The sequence below is a fragment of the Lytechinus variegatus genome, chromosome 6 (genome assembly GCF_018143015.1).
Source record: "Lytechinus variegatus isolate NC3 chromosome 6, Lvar_3.0, whole genome shotgun sequence".
In the NCBI taxonomy this organism is placed as follows: Eukaryota; Metazoa; Echinodermata; class Echinoidea; order Temnopleuroida; family Toxopneustidae; genus Lytechinus; species Lytechinus variegatus.
The window spans coordinates 35,666,597-35,689,678 of NC_054745.1; the positions used below are offsets into that span (position 1 = coordinate 35,666,597).

Genomic DNA, 23,082 nt, shown 5'->3' on the forward strand with positions numbered 1-23,082 from the left:
TTAACAGAACCTCATCTTAACCTCACCTCTGGTCTAAGTGCAGTTTAATTATTTTGGTATTCTGATAGCCAGGTCTAACTAAACCTGGGTTAAACCCGGGTTTAAAATTCTTTTTGGAAATAATAACCCTCTTTGAACCAAGACTAGCAGCTTTTTGGTAAATTACTGCTGCAGGGATGACTGCAACAAAGTTAAAAAAATGTCACTAAAGTTGTTTTTTCTTAAAATTGGCTTTTATGGAAACTAATTACAACTATTGTAGTAAAAGGCATTCATCACCCATGTATGGTAAGAAATTGTCATTTAGATTACCTTTACTTTTGTTAATTACTAAAACATTTCAACCCCAAACCGAGTGACTTGCAGAGTTTTTTGTGTATCAGTCCCATTTATTGCTTTTCATGTTTGTCAAAATCTAAACTGAATAGATTCCCCTCACGCACTCTTGACCAGAGAGTCTAGATTGTACTGCAGTCTCTAGTCCTAGATCTAAGACAATGAGTTAAGAGGTCGATTTCTTTATTATAACTGTAAGTAAGGAAATTTTTTTGTAACTTTTGACAGTAGTCTAATATTAGATATAACCCCTGCCTAGGCTCAATTGTTTGGAGGAGAATTGAACATTGTTTTGACTTTTTAACTTTCCTGAAGCAAAACGTAGACGTAGTCTAGTGCCTTATGTAACAGTTAATGGAGCAACTGGGACTGAAGCTATATATTGGTATAGGCCTAGAACTACATTCAGGACTTAGGCTAGGCTGGCTTAGCGTTGGGACAGGGATAGATATAGATTATTATTCTAACAGCTCTAGTGGTATAGTGGATTGTTTTAGACAAAAAAGCTTTAGTCTCTGTCTTGGTTGTTCCGCTGAATAATGGCAGTCTACGTTGACCTCTCTCAGTCTCACGAAGGCAATGTGATATGACAGTAAAATGTCAGATTTTTTAAAAATAAAACAAATCCCCAGTCCTGTCGGCAGTGTTAGATCTTAGCTGACTATCAGTGCATTGCTTGCCAAGTATAGGCCTGGATTAGTATTAGACGTCTCTCTACCCATGTTTTAGGTCCATATCTGTTTCTTTGAATATTTTTTTTACTTAAACATGTTTTGGGACTCGTTTAGGTTTCCAGGTCAAGGCCTAGAAAACAGACTTAAACCTAGACCAACAGCTCAGTCTTTTCTAGACTGGGCCTGGCCTAAATTTATGAAAAAAATTAGATCTAAGCCTAACATTAGTTAAGTCTGTGGTATCTATTCATTCTAGATTCTACTATTAGCCTAGCCAGTAGGCCTAACGTTAGGACTGACTGATCTAGTCTACTGTATGATCTAGAATCTCTAACGCTAGCCTAGATCTAGTCTAAAAAATAACTTAGACTAAAAGTTAAACTCTATCTAGACCTTGAACTAGAATCTATATCAATCTAGGTCTACATGTAATAGACTCTACGTCTAGATCTAGAGATTTGTTGACAATGTAGAGTTTAAATTTTAAAAATAGTAAATGTAGGCTAGTCTACAGTAGATCGATCTACTCATAGGCATTTAAAGGAAGTAGGCTGGAGATCTAACGTTGGATTATTTCTATTACTATAGATCTAAATGATCTAGATCTCGGACTAGATCTAAAGCTAGGGAATGTAGTTCGAGATCTAGAGGTCTAGCACCCCCTTAAAGCTAGAACTAAGCCTACAGCTACATGAAGCTCTCTGTGTAGCCGACAGTAGTTAGCATTGACCATTGTCTTAATCTTATTTTGGTGTGTGTAGTTACCATACAAACACATATTTTTATGAATGAGAAAATGTGTCTTGCAGATTATTTTACCACAAACACATATTTTTATGAATGAGAAAATGTGTCTTGCAGATTATTTTACCTCAAGTCAAAATTGTTCTAAATTTCACGACATAGGCCTATGTTGAAAAATTAAGAATTAGTTCAATCCATCAGATGTGTTTACACATTTATTAATTTAATATGCTGTCACCATGGCAACACAGTTTCCAACGCACACAAATATGTATGTCGTGCGGATTTATACCTGAAAACCATTGTGTGAGCCAACTTTTATAAGAATTGGTTAAAAACTAATGAAGGATTTTCACCTAATTTCACCATGTAATATGTTGTTACCATGATTTTTTATACATTAAAAATATGTCTTGCACATCTTTACCTCAAGACCAATGTGTGTGCCATATTTTATGAGCATTGGTTGAAAAAATGAAGGAGTTCGAACCACAAAATTTTCACCTTATTTTCATTATTTAATATTTTGTTACCATGGCAACACAATTTCTGATACAGGCAAAAATATATCTTAGACATCTTCACCTCAACATTAATATATGCACCAAATTTTTAAGTGAAGTGACCAGTTGGAAAATGATAAAGTAGTTCAAATCACTAGATTTTCATCTTCCTTTGATATTTGATTTGTTACCATGTCAACATGATTTCTGTAATTAAGTCATAAAAATATTTTGCACATCTTCACATCAAGACTAATGTTTGTGCCAAACTGCATGAAAATCAGTAAAAACTGAGGAAGTAGTTGGAATTGCAACATTTTTTTACATAATTTTTGCCATAATATACCGTTACCATGGCAACACAATTTCCGACACATGCAAAAATGTGTCTTCCAAATCTTCATCTCAAGACTTATGAATGTGCCAAATATCATGAGAAATGGTTTGAAAACTATAAAGTAATTGAAACCACAATTTTCCACCTAATTTTCGATGTATAATATGTTGTTACCATGGCAACGCAATTATACACTTCAGGCATATAATATGTTTTCCGCATCTTCACAAAAAAGACTAATGTATGTGCCAAACTTCATGAGAATCGGTTAAAACCTGAGGAAGTATTTGGAACAGCAAGATTTATACATAGTTTTTGCAATAATATACCGTTACCACACACAATTTCAAACACATGAAAAAATGTGTCTTGCACATCTTTACCTCAAAACCAATGTGTGAGCCAACTTTCTTTAGAATTGGTCCAAAACTGATGAAAGTATTTTAAACGGCAAAATTTTGGCCATAATATACCGTTACCATGGCAACACAATTTGCAAAAAAGCAAAAAAAAAATTCTTACACCTTATTGCAAGACCAATGTGTGTTCCAAATTTCAAGAGAATCGGTTACAAACTGAGGAAGTAGCTCAAAATACAATATAGTCATGAATTCTAAAAATTTGTCGGCCATGATTTGTTGGATTTAAACCAGGCTTAAATTAACCCCTGCGCGAGTTTAACTTTTGGAGGATTTATTACCACACTTAGACCAGGGTTAAATTAAACCTTGCTATCGGAATACGAAGCTTAAACATATGTTTAGATATGGCAGTTTATTACCACACTTAGACCAGGGTTAAGTTAAACCACGCTTTCAGAATACGGGCCATTGTCTCCAACCGAGACAAGAGTTATATTTATACTAAAAGTCTTAAATGAGTGTCTTACTATAGCATGATGGGAGGGAAGGGGAGAATATTCCATGACTGCAGACCGATGTTGATTTATACGAGAATCCGTTTGAAAATCCTTGGTCACATGTTACAGTTAATGAGTGTCCATGACGAATATTAGGGCCAGGTACAGCAGCGTCAGAGTGAGGAATAGTGATTCGTCTACAGTTCGCTGGAAGAAAAAAAATCAACGGTTGTCTACAGCCACTCTTATCCGAACTTGGAATCTTTTAAAATAAGTCCAAGCAATTGCAAAGACTTTCAGTCATTTATACCAGGCACATGGCCACAGTGACCAATTTGGACTTTTGTGAGGTGGGAGATGGTCGAATAAATTGATATACATGAAATTTGATGCAACGTTTGGTTTGTTTTATTCACCGCATTAATATCACAACAAAATACATAGTACAAAATATTACGATTAAATTCATGAACAATTTAGAAGATACGAATGGATCACTCAATTCAGAGCCATTTACATAATGGGTCTGTTCTTCCTAGAGTTTCAATGACGGTTAGCGCTCTATTTTGAGGGATGTGCAATGAATTCATTCTAAGGGGTGCACCATTATATTGTCATTTTTACAGGGTGTGCTCGCATCTTCCACCACTCCCTTGTCCAAGGCCTGGCGACTATACCAAAATAAATGTGTCTTTATCTATTCAATATGTTTATGACAAAGGATCTGAGAACGATGTAAATATGCCCATTGGATAATTCTAATCATGTTAGCAGAGGTAGTGTACAGAATCATATGGCAATCTGCATAATCGAATGCAGGATGCCCCCCCCCCCCCCCCCCCCACTGCATGTGCAACAAAACAAAGGTTGGACAAGAGAAAGAGGTCATGAAAGAGCTTGTAAATCAAGTAAAGTAAGGAAAGGAAACACTTTCAGTTCAGTTTCATACTAATAGAAAAGTTCATTACTGCCTAATTAGTGCTCGCATTGGCTACTCAATGTGATCCATGAAATCTGATGCATAACAATAGTTCATTCCGCTTTTTAGATATCTTTTTTTTATTAATTAAAAAAAACGACCTGAGGTCGCAGATTATTTTGTATAGCGATTTATGGATTATATACTAACATTTTCTTTAAAATGCGTCTTCCTGAGGTCTAAATGTACACAGATTATCAGATCGGGCTCCTGAATATTTGAGAAGTGTGTTGTATTTTCTCTTTTTCAATTACTATGAACCGTTCTAAAAAAAATCAGGTCAAGCAATCGCTCCCGTTAATTGTCTAGACAAATTCGCACCATTTAAGGTAGCAAATGGTACTTAAAATTTCCTCATTTAATATAATAATATTTTAGAAATCTCACACTGTTTGGTCTTGAAATTATTTATTTAATGAACCACGTATGTATTCATCATTTTATTAAATATCGCTTAAACCTCTCAACATGTCAGTGAGATAAGCCCACAAAAAATCCACTGGGCGCTCCAATTATTATTTTTTTTAGAAGTACATCTTCTATAGATGCGTTTCTTTTCAAATGTTATCTTACCATAGCATAAAGGAATTGTTGGGATAAAAATTCCGTCATTGCACTTCGAAGAAGAGCTCTCTGATCGTCCATTCGAGAAGTCGGTATCGCATGTAACTGTAATGATTTCATCGTGACGAATCAACGTACTGTTTGAAGACGTAGTTGAATTCGGTATACTCGGTTGATGACATGAGGCTACAGTATGTAAGAAAACGCAATCAGAAACCTGAGGAATGAAATATTGATGACAAGAAGGCTGGAGGAAAGTGGCCTGTTTAGAAATTTTGCTCGGAGTCGGACCACTATATGTATTTTTTTTAATTCAAAATGCATGGTTTCTCTTTCCTAAGGACTGAAAATCCCAAATTCATTTTAATCAAAAATATCTTGTGAGGAAAATAAAGACGTCATCTTCTTTTGACAAGGATTTGGATTGACATGATTTCAGACCCTGTTGCCTTTCAGCTTATCTCTCGGTGTAAGAGAAAAAAAAACCTAATCAGGCAGTCATTTATTAAGCTTTTGGACACGGTATTAGAAAATGTGTGGCTGAAGCCTACTGAACAATTTTGATTGTGTACTTAAACCCTATCTTTGAAGTGACAAATAAATACAAATTTTACTATATGAAGTTGTGTTAGGTGTTTATCACCTTGATGATTGACCTGCCTAAACCTTATTTCATGCTTCTTACATGCTTAAAAGGTGCATGAAATCCTTACAACAACATCAAAATGATCATTAAATGAAAGAAATACTTTAGAATCTGAAAATTAAAGAAACTGTGACTCCATTTTTTCAAAAAGGATGTAGATCCTCTCCAGTTTGTTTGCAGAAGAGGCTAGATCTACACATGTACTTTTCTTGGGGAAAATATTTTTTAATAATATGAAGACAAGCACATTTATTTCATACCCAATCCTATATTTGTATAGGAGGTCATCATCTTAATTAATAAGTTTCAAGGAAACAATATTTCAATATGGGAGTATGAAAAAAAAGTTCGGAAAAGTCTGGGTGGATCTAATCCCTCTTGCGAACAAACTCTTCTGGAGAGATCATTTGCAAAATCTGATAATCCCTTAGTTGAATTTTTATTAAGAAGGCAAACAAAAATCACCTCTTTTTCAAAAGGTATTGAATGATTTGAAATAATTTCAGATTGTTTTATGTAATTGCTAGCTCTATAATGGTATATTTAGGGGAAAATGTTGTAAAAAAATAGGAATACAGGCAAATTCGTTTTCTACCCAAGTTCATGTTCCCATGGTAGGGTAGTATATCATGACCATTTACTTTCGCTTTAGAGCGATTCCATACTAGAAAAATCAGACATTTTCACAACATTTTCAACCTACTGTCTAAACAAACAAGGAACTTCAATGTACTTTTGTGGTAATAAAAAGTGCTACTGGGTAGTCATTTAAAAAGAAAAATGACAACCAACAAAAGATATATTGTCTATGGCTGAGTTAGAGGTGAAAATGTTGCGTGTCATACGGGAAATTTATGAGTGTCCCCGTACGACACACAACATTTTCACCTGTTATTTAACCATAATCAAACATCTTTTGTCGGTAATCAGTTCTTCACATGAATAAACCAAAATAATAATAATTGACATTCATATAGTGCTTAATACTACAGTTTCTAAGCGCATTGGACAGTAGCAAAATACAGTGAGAGAGAACAGGATATGGAATTAACCCTAAAAAGACTGGGGGGGCTGATTCAGCCTCCCCCCCCCCCCCCTTCGACATTTTTGGCGATAAATCTGCCACGCAACATTTTTTGACCGCGTCGCTCGCTGACTTTTTACTTTAAAGTCTCGCGCAACTTTTCGTACCACAATTGTTACCCCCGGGTACGCGGTTCCAAAATTACGCAACATTGCGTAAGTGCATGCAGACCCAAAATTACTCAAAAACGTGAATTTGTGTACAAATCCAATGCAAATAGTGTTCTTAGCCAAAATTCATAAATGTATCATTATTTTTCCTTTTACTGCTTAAAATCAATTAATTTTATCTTGTCATGGTCAAAATAAAGTCCCCGACAATTTCCATTAAAAAAAAACATTAAAAAACAAAAATTCGAAAAACAAAGAAATACATAAGAAATTTAGAAAATAGAATACATAAGAAAATAAATGTGATTTTGATTTTTTTTTAAATCGATTTGATCAGATGTCTATCTAGAGTATGTGAAAAAAATAGCATTTCAGGGGCATTATTTTATCAATTAGAGCAAACTTATGATTTTACGTATAAATTAGCATAATTAATGAGACATGAGATTTTTGACAGAATTTGATGTTATAGTTTTGTAGATAATGCCATGGGTAACGCGTGTGCCAATTTTCGTTGCGATCGCGCGATCGACGCCCGAGATCATAAGGGGGGCTGAATCAGCCCCCCCCCCCCCACCGTCTTCTTTGGCGTCGAAATAGCCCAGTCTATTTAGAGGTAAGAGGACTGCTTAATGAGGTAAGATTTGAGGAGTTTTTTGAAAGAAAAAAAAGACTACTCACTATAACTTTATCATTTTCAAAAGTAAATTGTTATTGCTCAAGAATCAGATAAGAGATTCGACATCGTTGTCGAAATGTCCAATACGAAACATATTTTTTATGAAATCGTCCTTAATAATATTGCAGAATGGTGGGAAAACATGATTTACTTAGAATGGTGGCTAAACCCCTTTTACAAACAAACTCTTCTAACGGATTTTTTTTAAATACCTAGCACTTCTATCAACTTTCATTTTGCTTAAATTATGCCTGGTCCTTTATGTAATTTTTATGGCTTGAAGGGAAATCGTCTTCGCAGTGTCGAAAAAAAAGAATGACGATGTACGGCCCGAACGGTAAGCTGCGTTGACTGCACGGTATAAAGCCAGCCTGACACTTGCACGATTTTGTGTCACGCATTGGCACGACTCGAGTCGTGCCAGTGCGCAAACTAGTCGTGAATTGGCGTGAAGTGTGCGTAAACATGTCGTGACTGCGTGCCATGTCGGGACGAGAATTTTGAAATTTTCAAAATTTTGGTCAAGACAAAATTTAGCGACCGGATCGCGAACTATGCGAAAACTGTTCGTGAGCTCGTCGGGACGATGAGGGAGGATGCGTGCCAGTGCGTGGCAGTGCGCGCCATGCCACGACTGTCACGAATAGTTCACGAACAGCTCACGTCGTGTTCACGAATATTTCAGCACGACACCGTCCGAATTGCGCAAACTCGTCGTGCCAATGCGGGAAGTGCGTAAACTATGCGCAAACTATGCGTGAACTCGTCGTGCCAGTTCGTGTCAATGTGGACACTGACGGGCACGCATTCGTGAACTATTCGTGAACTATTCGTGAACTCGTCGTGAACTTGTTCGTGAACTATGCGTGAACAAGTCGTAAAACAGTGCGGGAGCCTCCCAGTTCGTGCCCCCAAAATGGCACGACTTGCCACGACAAAATCGTGGCCAATAGTCGTGCAAGTGTCAGCCTGGCATTAAGCTAGGCTCACATTTGCACGATTCTGTGACACGCATAGGCACGACTCCTGTACAAATGCGCAAACTGGCGTGAAGTGTGCGTAAACCCGTCGTGACTGCGTGCTATGTTGGGACGAGAATTTTGAAATGTTTAAAATTTGGTCTTGAATTTTTTTTAGCGAGCTATGCGTAAACTGCTCGTGATTGGTCGAGACGATGCGGGAGGATGCGTGCCAGTGCGACCGTCGCAGTGTGCGCTATGCCACGAATTTCGCGAACTGCAACGAATAGTTCACGAACAGCTCACGCATTCGTGAATTATTCGTTTACTATCGTGCAGTGTGGGAGCCTCCCAGTTCGTGGTCCAAAAATGGCACTACTTGCCACGTCAAAAATCATGACCAAAAGTCGTGGGGGTCCCCTCAGTGGAACATACCCACCACGCATAATAAACTGAGTCTCCCCTTCCCCCCTCCCCCGGGCCCTCTTATATGCAGGCGAGACAAAAATAGCGTTTGTTTATGAAAACAACGGCGTTTAAGAGGAAATACCGCTAAACTTGAACAAAAATTTGTATTTTATTTAAAAGACAACCTTGGTTACGAAAATGTGGTGGGATATGTAAAACGTGGTTTATTCATCTATTCACGCTCACCGTAGCAAAAAAGAACTGGTGGTTCGAGGGTTCCTTCCTTGCATACAGACGTCATGCTTTCTGATTCACCATTTGAATATCCTTCATTGCATGTGACAGTAATAGTTTCTCCATGGTGGATTAAGGGAGTAGGGGACGTCGCGTTCGAAGCTCGAACTGTCGGCCTGTTACACTGTGCTGAAATGAAGGAAAAGCAAGGCATATTGATTGTTTTATGACATTTTAATTTCTGCAACAAAAACTTTAGGATACAGCAAGGTATACAGTTGTCTGAATGACAAACATTCCATGCTCAAGAAAGATGAAAATATGGACAAAGACGTCTATACCAAGTAATCATGTGTAAATTATTTGTGCTGCTTGAGGCAAGGTACCTCATTATTTGCAGGTGTTTGTATGGGTACAAATTTAGCAGTAAGCCTATAGTGATTTTTTTTAACTTCATGTAGCTTAAGTTTGACAAAGTAGTGTGTTTCCTCTTCCATCATTTATGAAATTGCTTTAAAGCTGCTAAAAAGCAAATGATCACCACCCGTATTACTTGCAATCAAACATAAAAAGGGAATTTTACACAGCAGATGCAGAAATTTATATTCGCATACAGTATATTATTGCGAATCATGATATCGAAAGAATCTAAAAGTGGAGGGAGAATGTCCAACGATTAAATAACTGACATTACAGAGAAGAATGATGGCCCTCAAAAAAGGTGGAATTTAATAGATGTTATATATTTCTTATAGGCGTCACTTTGGAAAGATAATCCAGCTATATTGTCAACCGATGTAATCTTTAGCAACAGTAATGTCATGAACTCCTACGTTACCTAAACATTGAGGATGCTCTGGGGGAGATAATAAGCCTTCAGAACAAGTCACTTCTGATGTCCGGCTTGTTCCTGTCGAATACCCGTAGTCGCATGTGATCCGCAAAGTTTCACCATGGGGCAACTTAAGGCCCGATGTAGAATCAGAATTCGGAACTGATTTGAACCAACACTGGGCTGGATAAAGAGTAATAGACATACCCCAAAATATTTCAATCAAGTGATCATGCTTGGATTATAGAACTTCCTCGACACTACTCTGTCATTTCACACTGCTCATAACTGACAAATACTTTAAACTCATTCTAATCAAACATTTCACTACATAATATAATCTTCCAGGGACGTCGATCCATTTTTCAGATGGGGGAGGGGCAAAATCATAAATGAACATTCCAAAGGTCCATCTTCTTTTAAGATATAACTATCTTTAGTAAGTTAATCCAAATACATGCATGTTACATGTAAAGCCATGATGTCTTTTACATCTTCAGATACCTGAAGAAGGCCGAACTAAATGGCCGAAAGCTTGTACTAATAAAAGTTGAACAAATCCAGGCTACGTCTCTAGCTTCAATGCTTTTTGAGCTTCTTTGCCAATTACTCACTGAAGTACCCACACAATATTTAGGTCCTTGCCACCACAATTAGCATCAAGATTCACAGTAAGAACAAAAGCCTAGGAACATCAGCATCTCCAATTAAAGGGTCACCAGCTAAAAATGATTTTGCATTTTCATCACTAACCTTTGCATGTTGGTTCAGAGTCACTCCAAATCCCATCATTACAGGTGATTTTAATCGGACCGACTAAGGTGAAGTTCGCATTGCATTCGTACAGCAGTTGATGACCGTTGGTATATGGTGGACCTTCTCCAAAAACATTCCCGTTATCAATGCTTTCACTGACCAATGGACAGTTGGCTGTAGAGCATAAGATTGGGAATAATTCATTTTGAGAAATACAAAGGAAATTATCTGCTCTCTTTGTTAATGACAAAGCTTTATTGTAACATTCCATTACCATGACTACCTGTTTCATTTACTTTGCTGTAATAAAACAGGCTTCAATAAGCATCAAGGGGGCCTTTTTAACTTCTAGTTTATTTTTGATCGGTTCAAATCTGTAGCTTTGTTTAAGAAAATAGAAACTGGATACTTAAATTTCCCTTCTATGACATATTTTTCCTCACACTGTATTATGTTGATTTTGAAGGTGGAAAATTTATCTATTTCCACTTTATTACAAATGAATACTGAGTGGGAAAGTCAGTCTTAAATGGCTTGCAACGTAAACTCTTCACGGCGCGCTATCACACGAAGAGTGCTTACGTAAAAAACACATACTCTAATCTACAAAGAGTAGAGTCTACACTTTGTCCGTTGCCAATGACGAAATTGGCTCACATAACCCAACATTTCTAAGCTGTCCTAAATTTACAATAGAACAATTACCGTAGCAAAATGTAGTTTCTGGTGGATCAAAAGTCCCATTATGACACGTTTTATGTGAGGCTCCTCCTATGGTAAAATTTTCGTGGCAATCAAAAGTAATCACTTGGCCATCTGCAACGGTGTTGGTATCAGGAATAGTGATACCATTCTCAATGTCAGGAGTGATACAGCCCGCTGAAAATAAGGAAAAGAAAATCAATATTGATACAGAAAACTTTCATTAGTTGGTGGTAGTGAAATAAAATAACGTTAAAGCTTGTACCAACATTTAGAATATTAATCGCTAGAGGGTATTCATTTGTCTCGCAATCTACTATGGTCAACAAGGAAATTCGTGATCACTCTCGCAAAAAGTGTTCACTGGCTTTCTAGGAAATTCGTGATCACTCTCGCAAAAAGTGTTCATAGCTTACAAGTTCACGAGCTTTCGAGTGCCGCTGCAACTCTTTATCAAGTGACACGGATTGTCCGATATCGTACTCTTCCTATATATGGAAGGATTTGAACAGAACGCTTTGCCCAAGTGTCCTTCCACATGCCGCCCGCGGGTGTGGAAGAGATACGTCGATGACACTTTCATAATTGTAAATAATTCCGAAGCAGACAGCCTACTCGCATACAAGAACAGCCAGCAACCGTCCATCCAGTTCACTCTGGAGACTGAACAAGGAGGGAAATTAGCATTCCTTGACACGCTAGTCCAAAGACACGAGGGCGGGAAACTTTCCACCTCTGTCTACCGCAAGCCCACTCATACAGACCAATACATACCATATGATTCTCATCACGACAAATCGGTCAAGAAGGGTCTTATTAAATGTCTGTTCGACAGAGCAGCACGTATTATAACTCACCCGCCTAAACTCCCGAAAGAAAGAGCACACATACGTGGCGCCTTATACAGTAACGGCTACCCACGCCGTTTTATCAAGAATACTTTCAAGAAAAAACAACCACCAAGGGATCAGAAGGTTTTCAAGACTTGTACAGTCTTGCCATACATAGATGGCCTTTCACAACAACTTAAACGCCGATTAGAAGGTCACGGTATCCGAACGGTTTTCCGCTCGGACACCACCTTACGCAAACAGCTTGTACGCCCCCAAAGACCCTATCCCTGATCACAGACGTGATGGCGTAGTATACAACATTCCTTGCCAGGGATGTGACGGGTCTTACATCGGAGAGACAGCCCGACCGATAGTTGAACGCATTTCTAAACACAAGCGCGATGTTCGGTTACAGCGAACCGACACATCCGCGGTGGCAGAACATGCTTGGGAGAAGCAACACCACCCAGATTGGGAGGGTGTACACTGCATTGCTAAAGAAAGACATTGGTATACACGCAGGATTAAGGAGGCTATTAGTATACGTCTTTGTCCTAACAATTTCAACAGAGACAGCGGGATCGACATCCCCGATTTCTGGATGCGAACCATCCAACAGCACAATACCCCCTTACCTGGCAGTGCACGCCGACCCGATCGTTCCCGGCCCCGATCGAGGGACCGCTCAGCCAGTCAAACCCCGCCCACGGGAAACTAGCGAGCCCGCCAATTTTGGTCTCATTTGCATATTGCCGACCCACGGCATATTTGCATATACCCCCGGCTTATTTGCATAACTCCTGACCAATCACACAACGGATCGGTGCCCACCTATTGTTCTCGCGTTTGTGCGTACGGCCTTGGAGGTTAGTATAAATAAGAGTACGATATCGGACAATCCGTGTCACTTGATAAAGAGTTGCAGCGGCACTCGAAAGCTCGTGAACTTGTAAGCTAGTGAACACTTTTTGCGAGAGTGATCACGAATTTCCTAGAAAGCCAGTGAACACTTTTTGCGAGAATGATCACGAATTTCCTTGTTGACCATAGTAGATTGCGAGACAAATGAATACCCTCTAGCGATTATTTCAATCCGCAATAATGAACCTATTTAGTATTTAGAATATTTTTGACGTTTTTTTTTCAACAGGAAAAACTCTGGAAAAAAAACTAATGAGGAGAAACATTTGAAAGTAACATCTTAAAAAGAAAAGGGAAGAGATCACTGTCGTGGATGATAACGAATGGTCCCAGTACTTAATTCATCATCTGGATATTTGATCCGAGCTTTTCGCATCCACAGCAATGGGAACGCTACGCGTTTGATCTGCGATCCCTTTGCAAGATTCTTGCTGCTTCTATGTTTGCATGCGTGAGCTTCGTCGTACAGCTCAACTTGCCTCTAGTATGGAAACGACGGTCAGTCGGGTAGCGTCATTGATAGGATTTCATATTCTTAAACTCTGTACAGGGAACCTATGCCCCAAAATGATTCTTGATTTCTTCCATTAAAACAATATTTCCTCTGAATATAGGTATATAATGGATTCAGGTAAGCCTCATGGGGGGGGGGGTAGAACGCAATACCCACGATGCACATGGCCTTTACATGATGGCTCGCCGTTTGTGTAGGAGGCAAATTCCAAGAGAGAAAAAAAAATGCAGACGGATTTCAGGCGGAATTTAAAGGCATTGGCTAACACCGATTTGAATTTTAAATTATCTGAGCTGCGAGGTCCCACCTGTCACCTGTGTCTGCGATAGGTTACCAAAATTGAAGCCCAGAAAAAAAATGCTTACGAAAATCATAATTTTTTGCTTCAGAAAAGTGAAATACAAGGTGACCGGAAACACCAAATTAATGTTATCATATAGAGTGTGTTCTGATATTATCGGTACCTTATGAATTACACAAAATCTCCGATTATTACGTATCAAAAGTATTTTCATTTTTTAGATTGTTCTTAGTGCCTGATGTTGCCATCATAAAATGATGAAAAGTGGTCCGTGACTACCACGTAAAACCATGATTAAATTAAAAGTACCAGATTTTATATCCAGCTAATCAAATATGTAACACTATTCTTAAATATGTCCATGTTTGGAGCTAAGGGAATGTGTTGGAAGGGAGGGAATAACACAGAGAAAAACAAGGAATTATGTCCATTTAAATATTTTCCACAGAGACGAATTTTCGGCAGCTGCTTTCTCTCATTTTTTATTTATTTATTTATGTGTTGTCATTTTTTTGGGGGGGAGGGGCTGGTTTTAGAGTTTTAAGGTTGAAGCAAAAATACATCCATATACATATTTCATTTCTCCTTGTTTATTTTGTTTGTTTGTTGTTTTTTTAGTGTGTCTATAACGTAAACTTATGCCTTAAAGCTATGAAGATCCACGCAAGCGACACTATGCCATAAACATTTCGCAAATTCTGCAACGCAAGTTGCGACATTAGAAACTACCGTGCTTTCAAGGGTTTATTTCCAATTCGTCTAATGTCAGTTGCAATCTATTCTACTATTATTTGCAATTCCGTGTATAACCGGTTGTTCCAATAGCCAATTAGTCCGTATATTATTCGGTCAAATTAAACTTAAGTGGTAATTGTGTAATATAAAGGCAAAGAACATGAGTGTTACGCCATCTGGTTATTTAGACGAATTGTAGATTAGACGAAGTGATGATTGGATCAAATGGTACTTCGAGAAAATGTTGAAGGACAGAATGGTATTAGCCTAAATGAAGGTAGACCATGTGGTGAGTGGACGAGATGGCAGTGGACGGATTGGCAAATTATCCTTTCAAGTACAACCGCTCAATTTAACAGCCCCGACAGCGAAATTATTTTTCCCACGGGATTTCTGGACCCCGATATGAATATTCATGACTTGCGTCCTTAGAGCCAGAGTACGCATGCCCATGGACTCTTTTTACTAGCCGGCACCCTTCTACTAGGCCTTAGGCTAAAATCCACATGTACATCTAGATCCAATTCATAAACAATGATTAAATTCCCATAAATGACAATAAAATGCGTTCGAACAGAATTCAAGGAATTACCACTAAAGTGTTTGTATGGATACATAAAAAATTATTCGCCAAATAGCTCTGAAAGAAAATGTGTAAAAGTGGTGATAAATGTACAAAATAATACGAAATTCCATCAAATGTCGGGTATTTTTCGAGGCAATTTTGATACACTGTCCCACCTATGCTTTTCTGTGTTAGTGATCATCAAATCTATCGATTTTGAGCTAATATTCCATGATTTTACAAAGACAAGTTTACATTAGTGTATAGATCTAGAATTGTGGTACTCTTTTGACAATAAGCCTAGATTTAAAAGACTTTCTCATAAATAAAGAAAGTTGTCTGCTGGAACTAGATGCATTGTCTTATTTCAAGTTGACCTCGGGATTATTCGGCTGCAGTGCAGGCATTAGATAGGTCCGGACTATTAATGTGCTGGCCTAGGCAAGCCCTAGCCTAGCCTAGCAGTTTGTTTACTGTCATAATGGTAAGTGTATAAATTTTTGATCTCTCCATCTAAGCCTAAGGCCTAGAAGGGTACCTGTATTATGAGGGTGCTGAATCATTTATGGCATGCAACGCGAACGACCACAATTTAGAAAAGTCCGTGCGTACTTTTATTCCGAAGACGCAACAGGTCATGAATATCTATTTGGGGTCCAGAACTCTGTTGGAAAAAATCTTTTTTTTTTTTCCGCACCCAGCCACTCCACCGGGTTGGACGTCCTGAGAAGCACTAAATGGTGCATTATGGGAGGGATAAGCAAGTGGTTCGAGTGCATATAAAAGAATTAAAAAAATACTTTATTAAGGCTTAGATATAGTTACAATCTATCGAATCGAAGCTGCATCTAACGTGTTATTGGTGGATCGCTTGCAATAAAATTCATTGGTACCGTCACCTGTCCAACTCGTGACCAGCTCAAGTTTAAACCGTATCACATGCGAGGACCAACACAGCAGACACAAATCCCAGCACATTCAAGTATGTATTGAAACGAATTTGTCGTATTAAATGACGTTCACAACCACAACGTGTTGAAAGCGAACATAATGAAATCATGAAATACGCAATGACATATCTTTTAAGATTTTACATTGATATATTCACTTTTAAATAAGTTGTTTATCCATTTGTAATAAGAAAGCGAACATAAAATCTTAATTTGCTGTCAACTAGCACCAATAATTTTATTCAAATAAATACTTTCTCCCTAATTACCATTGCACGTTGGAGGTGTTGGTGGATTCCACGACCCTCCTAACTCACATACTGCCTCCGATGGCCCCACTAGGGTGAAGTTTTCGTTACAAGAGTAGTAGACCTTGTCGGTATAGTCAAAAACAAGTTTATCTGGATACATGCTCCCATGCTCTGGGACACCCGTTGTATTGCATTGTGTCATTTGATCTGAAAGAGATACAAGAACAGATGACACAGACTAATAAAATACTGACTTGAATGAATGGAATACTAATTAATAATAACATGAAGTTTTCACGGTTACACTTCGTAATTGGGAAGGTTCGTAATTTCGAAACACGTAAATTGCCTCGATGTTCATTAATCCGAAAATGTAAAAGGGTTCTTTAATCCGAACATTTGTAGCGTTATTCAAAAGGTTCGTTATTCCGAAGATTCGCTAATCCGAAAACGAAATAAGGTTCGATGTTCCGAAGGTTCGTTAGTCCGAAAACGAAATAAGGTTCGTTGATCAGAAGGTTCGTTAATCCGAAAACGAAATAAGGTACATGTATGTTGTTCCGAAGGTTTGTTAGTCCGAAAACAAAATAAGGTTCGTTAATCATTACGTTTTCAGACCAACAAACCTTCGGAATTACGAACCTCATTTCGTGTTTGGATTAACAAACCTCCGGAATTACGAACCTTACTTTGTTTTTTGACTAACGAACCTTCGGAATTAAGAACCTTCGGAAATACGAACTTTCAGGATAACGAACCTTCGGAATATCCAAATCTTTGGAATAACGAAGCTTCGGAATTACGAATATATGCAGTTTTCACTTTTCACGACTTTGAGGCCGGACTAGTTTACCACTGGTTCTCGCATCATTTCGTTCAACGTCGTGAAGTAGGGTAAGTGTAGGTAATTGGAGACCGTAGGTAATTGGAGACCGTAGGTAATTGGAGACCACTGAAGCTGAAACTATCCTGCCCTGCCTGCGCCTGGCTATAATGTTGTTATAGCGCCACCTACAGTTTCTACAATACTTCTGGAAGATCACTCTGCTTGTTTATGATACAGGTCGTCATGTAGTGCAGCAAAAAACTTCGAAATAGGTCAAGGTATGATATTTTCATCTTAAAATTTTGCTCTGGTGTAAAAATTCATTTTCCAATAGGAAGTTCTGTAAATGGGCTAGCCACATAAACACTAAAAACGGCCACTGTGTGTTGTGTATGGGTGATACTGTGGCCACAATGAACTGGTCAGTCAAATAATGTGTGTAGGTAATGGCGGACACCAACATGGCGACTGTTTGTGATGAATGGCAGGTGTCTCAGTAAAGTCCCTGACCTCCTGCTGGTGGCTTTATTGTGCTTATGGGGAATGAAATAGCCATAATGTGTTCAAAAAATGACTGCAGAAACGAAAATAAATATGGGCCTACTTTCCTTTCTTTTTTTCAGAAAAGTTATTCTTAAAGCACTTCAGAACATTTATGATTTAAAGCATCATTTATTAATGCAAACAAAAAGACATGTTTTCAACCACATCTGGTTCATATTGTATTAAAATGGTGTTAAAATCATTGTAAATTTCACGGTTTAGTAAACAGAAGTCCAAATTTTCTATAATTGGATTTTTTACACATTTTTATCAAAAAAATGTTAGAATATGATGACATTTTTGGGGGGAAGAGTATCTTCAACAATATTCATCGTTTCACGGTTCAATGAACATTTATTGAAAACAAGAATATGATTTTCTGTTCTGTTCTATTCTGTTTCTAGTAACTCCCGTAGGAAGTCGACAGGACAGCATTTTGCTGGTAAACGCCAAGCTGGTATATAACCAATTACCCATGAAAATTTTAGGTTCTTGTTAATCAGTCATAGTGGCTTACGTTATAGACGACAGATATCACTCTCAGGTCTTTTCATCAAAGTGGAGACAATGGCAGAGTTGGGATTCGAACTGACAGCCTTGCAATTATGAGTCCAGTGGTCTAACCACTGGACCACACGACCGTATTTTTCAAATATCACAGGAAAGTATTTTTTCATTTTGGTAACTGAAAACTGATCTTTATCAACTTTTTCGTTATGTTCATGACCAATTAACATGCTTCAATGATTCAAAGGCGGTTGATTAAACATTCACGATTGAATGAACGTGTGTATTAAATGTGATAAGCTCTTTTTTACATTATTGAAAAAAAAATGCAATTTGTAACTATGAATATCTGTCACAAACCTCATTGCATGGTTCATTTGATTTGATTTTTGAGAAAATCCCGATGTTTAATGCATCAGTGAGCACACAATATTCGAAAATCATGCAAATGAGAAGAAAGTTCAAGGACTTGGCCCTACTCTGTGTCGTATCGAATCATTATTTTGGTGTGCGCACCTTTTGGATAGTGTACTCCGAAGCCATGTGCAAAGTTTCATGAAATAACTGTTTGCAGAAGTAACAAAAACCGTCCATGAAACAAACCCTCATTTCATATTTGTTAAAATTTTGACTTCCTCTCTCATAGACTTGTGTACATTATGGGTGCATATGTTTCATAATAAGTAACCCCTTATTCAATATGGTGGAACTTTTTTTTTCAAGACTGTCTTTAACATTGTCATCTGGCAGTAATGTTTATCAACCTATGTGCAGAATTCTGTGCAAAAATGAAATCGATTTGTTTATTTATGGATGAGTGAACACGCATGAAATTGGGAAAGGGGGCATTTTCAATGTCACAGACTCATTTCAAAGGGTGATAAGGTGAATATTGGGAGCGAATTCGGTTTCAAATGTGAATTTACTTGCTGTTGTTTTTATCATCCATCATTTCTATCACCACACACTTTCCGCATTATTAACATTTTCATGGTTGAGCGAGCACATTCGAAAACTTGGGAATGAATACTCTTTATACTGCATAAATGTATTCTTTTCCTAACAATTTCTCATGATCAGTTTAATTTATAGACAAATCAGTGATGGATCCAGAATTTGAATATGGCGGAGGGGCCTATAATCGGGGGAACCACCAACATTTTCAAATTTTAATATGACCTAACAAGTTGTAGATACTACCAAAAAACCCTATGATGATACGTCACAATACAGATGCCGCGGAGCGGTTTTCAAAGTGTGGGGAGGGGCTGAGCCAAAAGTAGGGGGAGCAGTGGCGTAGCTAGGATTTTTTCCCGGGGGGGCACTGGGGGGTCCTTGCTTTTTCAGGGGGGGCACCGGCCATTTTCCGGTGTGTGTGTATGTGTCCACAAGGGCGGATCCGACTTTCGCCAATAGGCGGACGGGGCCCGAAATTATATCTTCACCTATATCAGTCACTTCTTAGTTTTATTCTTATAAAACAACATAAACATAAAACAATCTCATAAGCCTTATAAAAAGCGCGAGCGCGAAGCGCGAGCGATTTTTTTTTACTTTAATGTATTTTTTCCTGAAATTTTATTTTCTGGGCAATGTTATGTGTGATCCTGAACAAGATTCGTATGTACCCCCAAGCGCGAACAGAAATGTTTATCAACTGTTCTAGCATTATCGAAAAGGGACCTGTTAAGGACTGCTTACAGTTAACCACGAAGACGGTATATATTTCAATAATGCGAGCGCGAAGCGCGAGCAAATTTTTTGACATTCCGACCTTAAAAAAATGGTCATTCTAAGCACTTTTTGTATTAATCAATGTTATAGGTATGTAACTAAACAATTGATGCGAGCGGGACACTCGACACTCTATTCATATTTTGTAAGTCATAAATATGATATAGTCAATTGGGTATCATTAATAATGCGATCGTGAAGCGTGAGCAGACAATTATTGATATTCTGATGTAAAACTGGATAATTTAAGTACATTTTAAATAAAGAACATGCACGCTATCGCGCATGTTAAATATTTAGACCTAAAATCTGGGCATTCTGAATACATTTGTTTAATGGAACATTATGGAATACACGTAGACAATATGAACTTGGCAAACCAAACAATGTGACCACGCAGCGTGAGCGTAAAATGCTGATATGTAGACCATAAAACGGACATTTTACAGAGCACTTAAATTTGTAAATGAAAAAAAAAAATAATGAAAACTCGATGTCCGAGCTAAAATACTATGTTTTGCATATTGACTTCAAAACTTGCTCCACATCAGCCTATTGAGCAAGATATGAATCCCATCGAACAGGCAATTATGGCGCGAAGCGCCAGCAAAAATTGTTTATAGTAATGAAAAGATGAAAACATGAAAAGATTTTTTTTTTAATTGCAAGTCTTCCCCTCACATTATTTCATTCAGTCCTCCTCTTATTTTCCTCTTCTTTTTTCTTCTGTCTTTTTTCTTCTTTTCCTTTTTCTTTCTCCTTTTCTTTCTTTTCTTTTTTTTGCTCTGCCAATTTTTTCTGGGGGGGCACCTGGGGGGGGGGGCACGCCAAATCTCAGGGGGGGGCACGTGCCCCCCCCCCAGGCCCCCCCGTAGCTACGCCACTGAGGGGGAGGGCTAACCATGCAAACAGTCACAATCCTAAGGGCATGTTTACATTTTGTAGATGCTTTTGGAAAAAAAGTGGGGGCAACCCAGCCCCCCCCCACCCCGCTTCCGCGGCCGCTGCAATATCTTACTCACTCAACCATGAACATACGATATCAAAATTGTGTGTGGAGGGGCTAAATGATGGACAGTAAAATAGCATTAACACCATAAACATAATAAAATTCACCTAAAAACAACCTTTGCCCAACTTTGTATTTCCAGAAACCGGAAAACGACTCTTTTGACTTACAAAAATTGTCATTTTTAATTCAATCTTTAATTACTCATGCATGACTGCCGATTAATCTCATATTTATTGAAACCAATTTATTGTCAAGGAATACCTCTAAAGCATACCTTCACAAGTTGATCCAAAACCATACAACCAAGCCCCTGAGGCACACACGTTCTCTGGTGGCCCAATCAGACCTCCAGAACACGTGATATCTACATGTTCCCCATTCATGTAGCATTCCTTTTCTGGATCATATCTGGATTGGCCGTCACCCCCGATTGCAGGTAAAGTATCGTAGCTGCACTCTGTAATCATGGTAATGAAATGGGCAAAACATAATGGTTAAACATTGTCATGTGTGCGCGTGCAGGGGGAAGGGGTTTATAAGTGATAAGTTTACTCCGTTTTCTAAAGATCGTTTTGGGGCCTGCTGCTGCTATCATAAAATGATAAAAATTGGTCTATGACTGCCAGATAATAAACCATAATCAAGTAATGTGAATGTAGTAATTAGTAGAATGGGCAGTCAACCTGCAACAAATATAGTCAGGAGCCGAAGCTACAACATGCACTTGCTCCTGTGACTTGTGACTGACACAGAGTTTCCCCTTCATAGCTAGGGCTGTCGCCCATAAAGGGAGCTACGTCAGCTAGGAGCCGAGTAAGATTAGTGCTGCTGGGGTGACAAAAGGTGGATGAGTTTGAAGACATGATGAAAGTGGATTTTGTAAAAGGGAACATTGGGCAAGGATTCTACCGAGAGTAGGGTCCAGTGGTTAAGGCACCTATTCCCGGCAGGGACATTTTTTCGGCATCGCCAATTGTTCCAAAGGGTAGATAGCTCCGGAGAACGTTGGATTATTGCTACACCTACTATTGTTCTCTTCATTCAAAATATCATAGAGGGATCGGTCAGTTCGCAATCATGTGACAAAGTATAATTTCTTTAGAAAAACACATCGCTCAAAATAGCTCCGTGTAGTTTTCTTTTTAATAGCTCCGTATATTTTTTTCGATATATTCCATGATGTGAACTGCGCATACTCATACTCGATATGTTCTCCCCGACTTATCAAATCCAGTCCTGTACCGTTATCCGCGCTAAGAAATATATAAAACAAAAGCCAAGCTCTCCCTCAAATTTCTTACGGAACATTTGAAAAGTTAATGTGGAATTTGGGTCTACATTATCATGCTGTAAATATTATATTTCCTTTTGGCCATTCATGAAGGATTCATAATTGTGACTCACACCAAAGGGTCAGTCAAGCCCCGAAACTATAGAGTCCAAAAAAGAAATCAGGTTTGCAAATTACATCTAGGGTAAATCTGCAGTGGCCTGCTCAGGGCAGCTGACCTCTAATTAACTGTGTCAGGTACTGGCTCCGCGCAGCCTCCAGGGGAATTGGTTAGCAGAATATCAACAGGTCTAATGTTAGGACTAGGTCCGACAGCCTGATAACTCTACGAAATTGGTAACACGTAAGCAAGTACTAGGTGAACACGTTAAAGAGGGATGTAAAACGAAATATATCAGCTGTTTCCTGCAAAAGCATTGTGGGAATTATCAATCATTGGTTGGCCTGGCAATATAGATTTATAGATTTGCTTTTTTCTGGGAAAGTATAAATTACAGGACCAACCTCTCATAAATACTTCCCACTAAACGTTTTCAAAGCCAATAACGCACCGTCGGGTTATATATATATATATATATATATATATATACAGTGCGTATAAAAAAAGTTTACACTTAGAAAAAATCCTGTAAAATTATATATTTGTAATATCCTAATGATTTTTCCACATTTTAGCATTGGTACAGATCCAGT

General features: G+C 38.2%; 1 protein-coding gene across 1 annotated transcript; it reads right to left on the minus strand.

Annotated features, from left to right (window-relative positions):
* Positions 1 to 9,904: 9,904 nt before the first annotated feature.
* Positions 9,905 to 21,565, minus strand: LOC121417767 (C4b-binding protein alpha chain-like). Its single transcript, XM_041611501.1, has 5 exons — positions 21,373 to 21,565; positions 16,495 to 16,683; positions 11,410 to 11,583; positions 10,702 to 10,878; positions 9,905 to 10,131 (listed from the first exon to the last, which is right to left on the minus strand). Exons 1-5 carry the CDS (start codon positions 21,563 to 21,565, stop codon positions 9,905 to 9,907), a joined length of 960 nt encoding a protein of 319 aa, XP_041467435.1.
* Between the last annotated feature and the right edge of the window lie 1,517 nt (positions 21,566 to 23,082).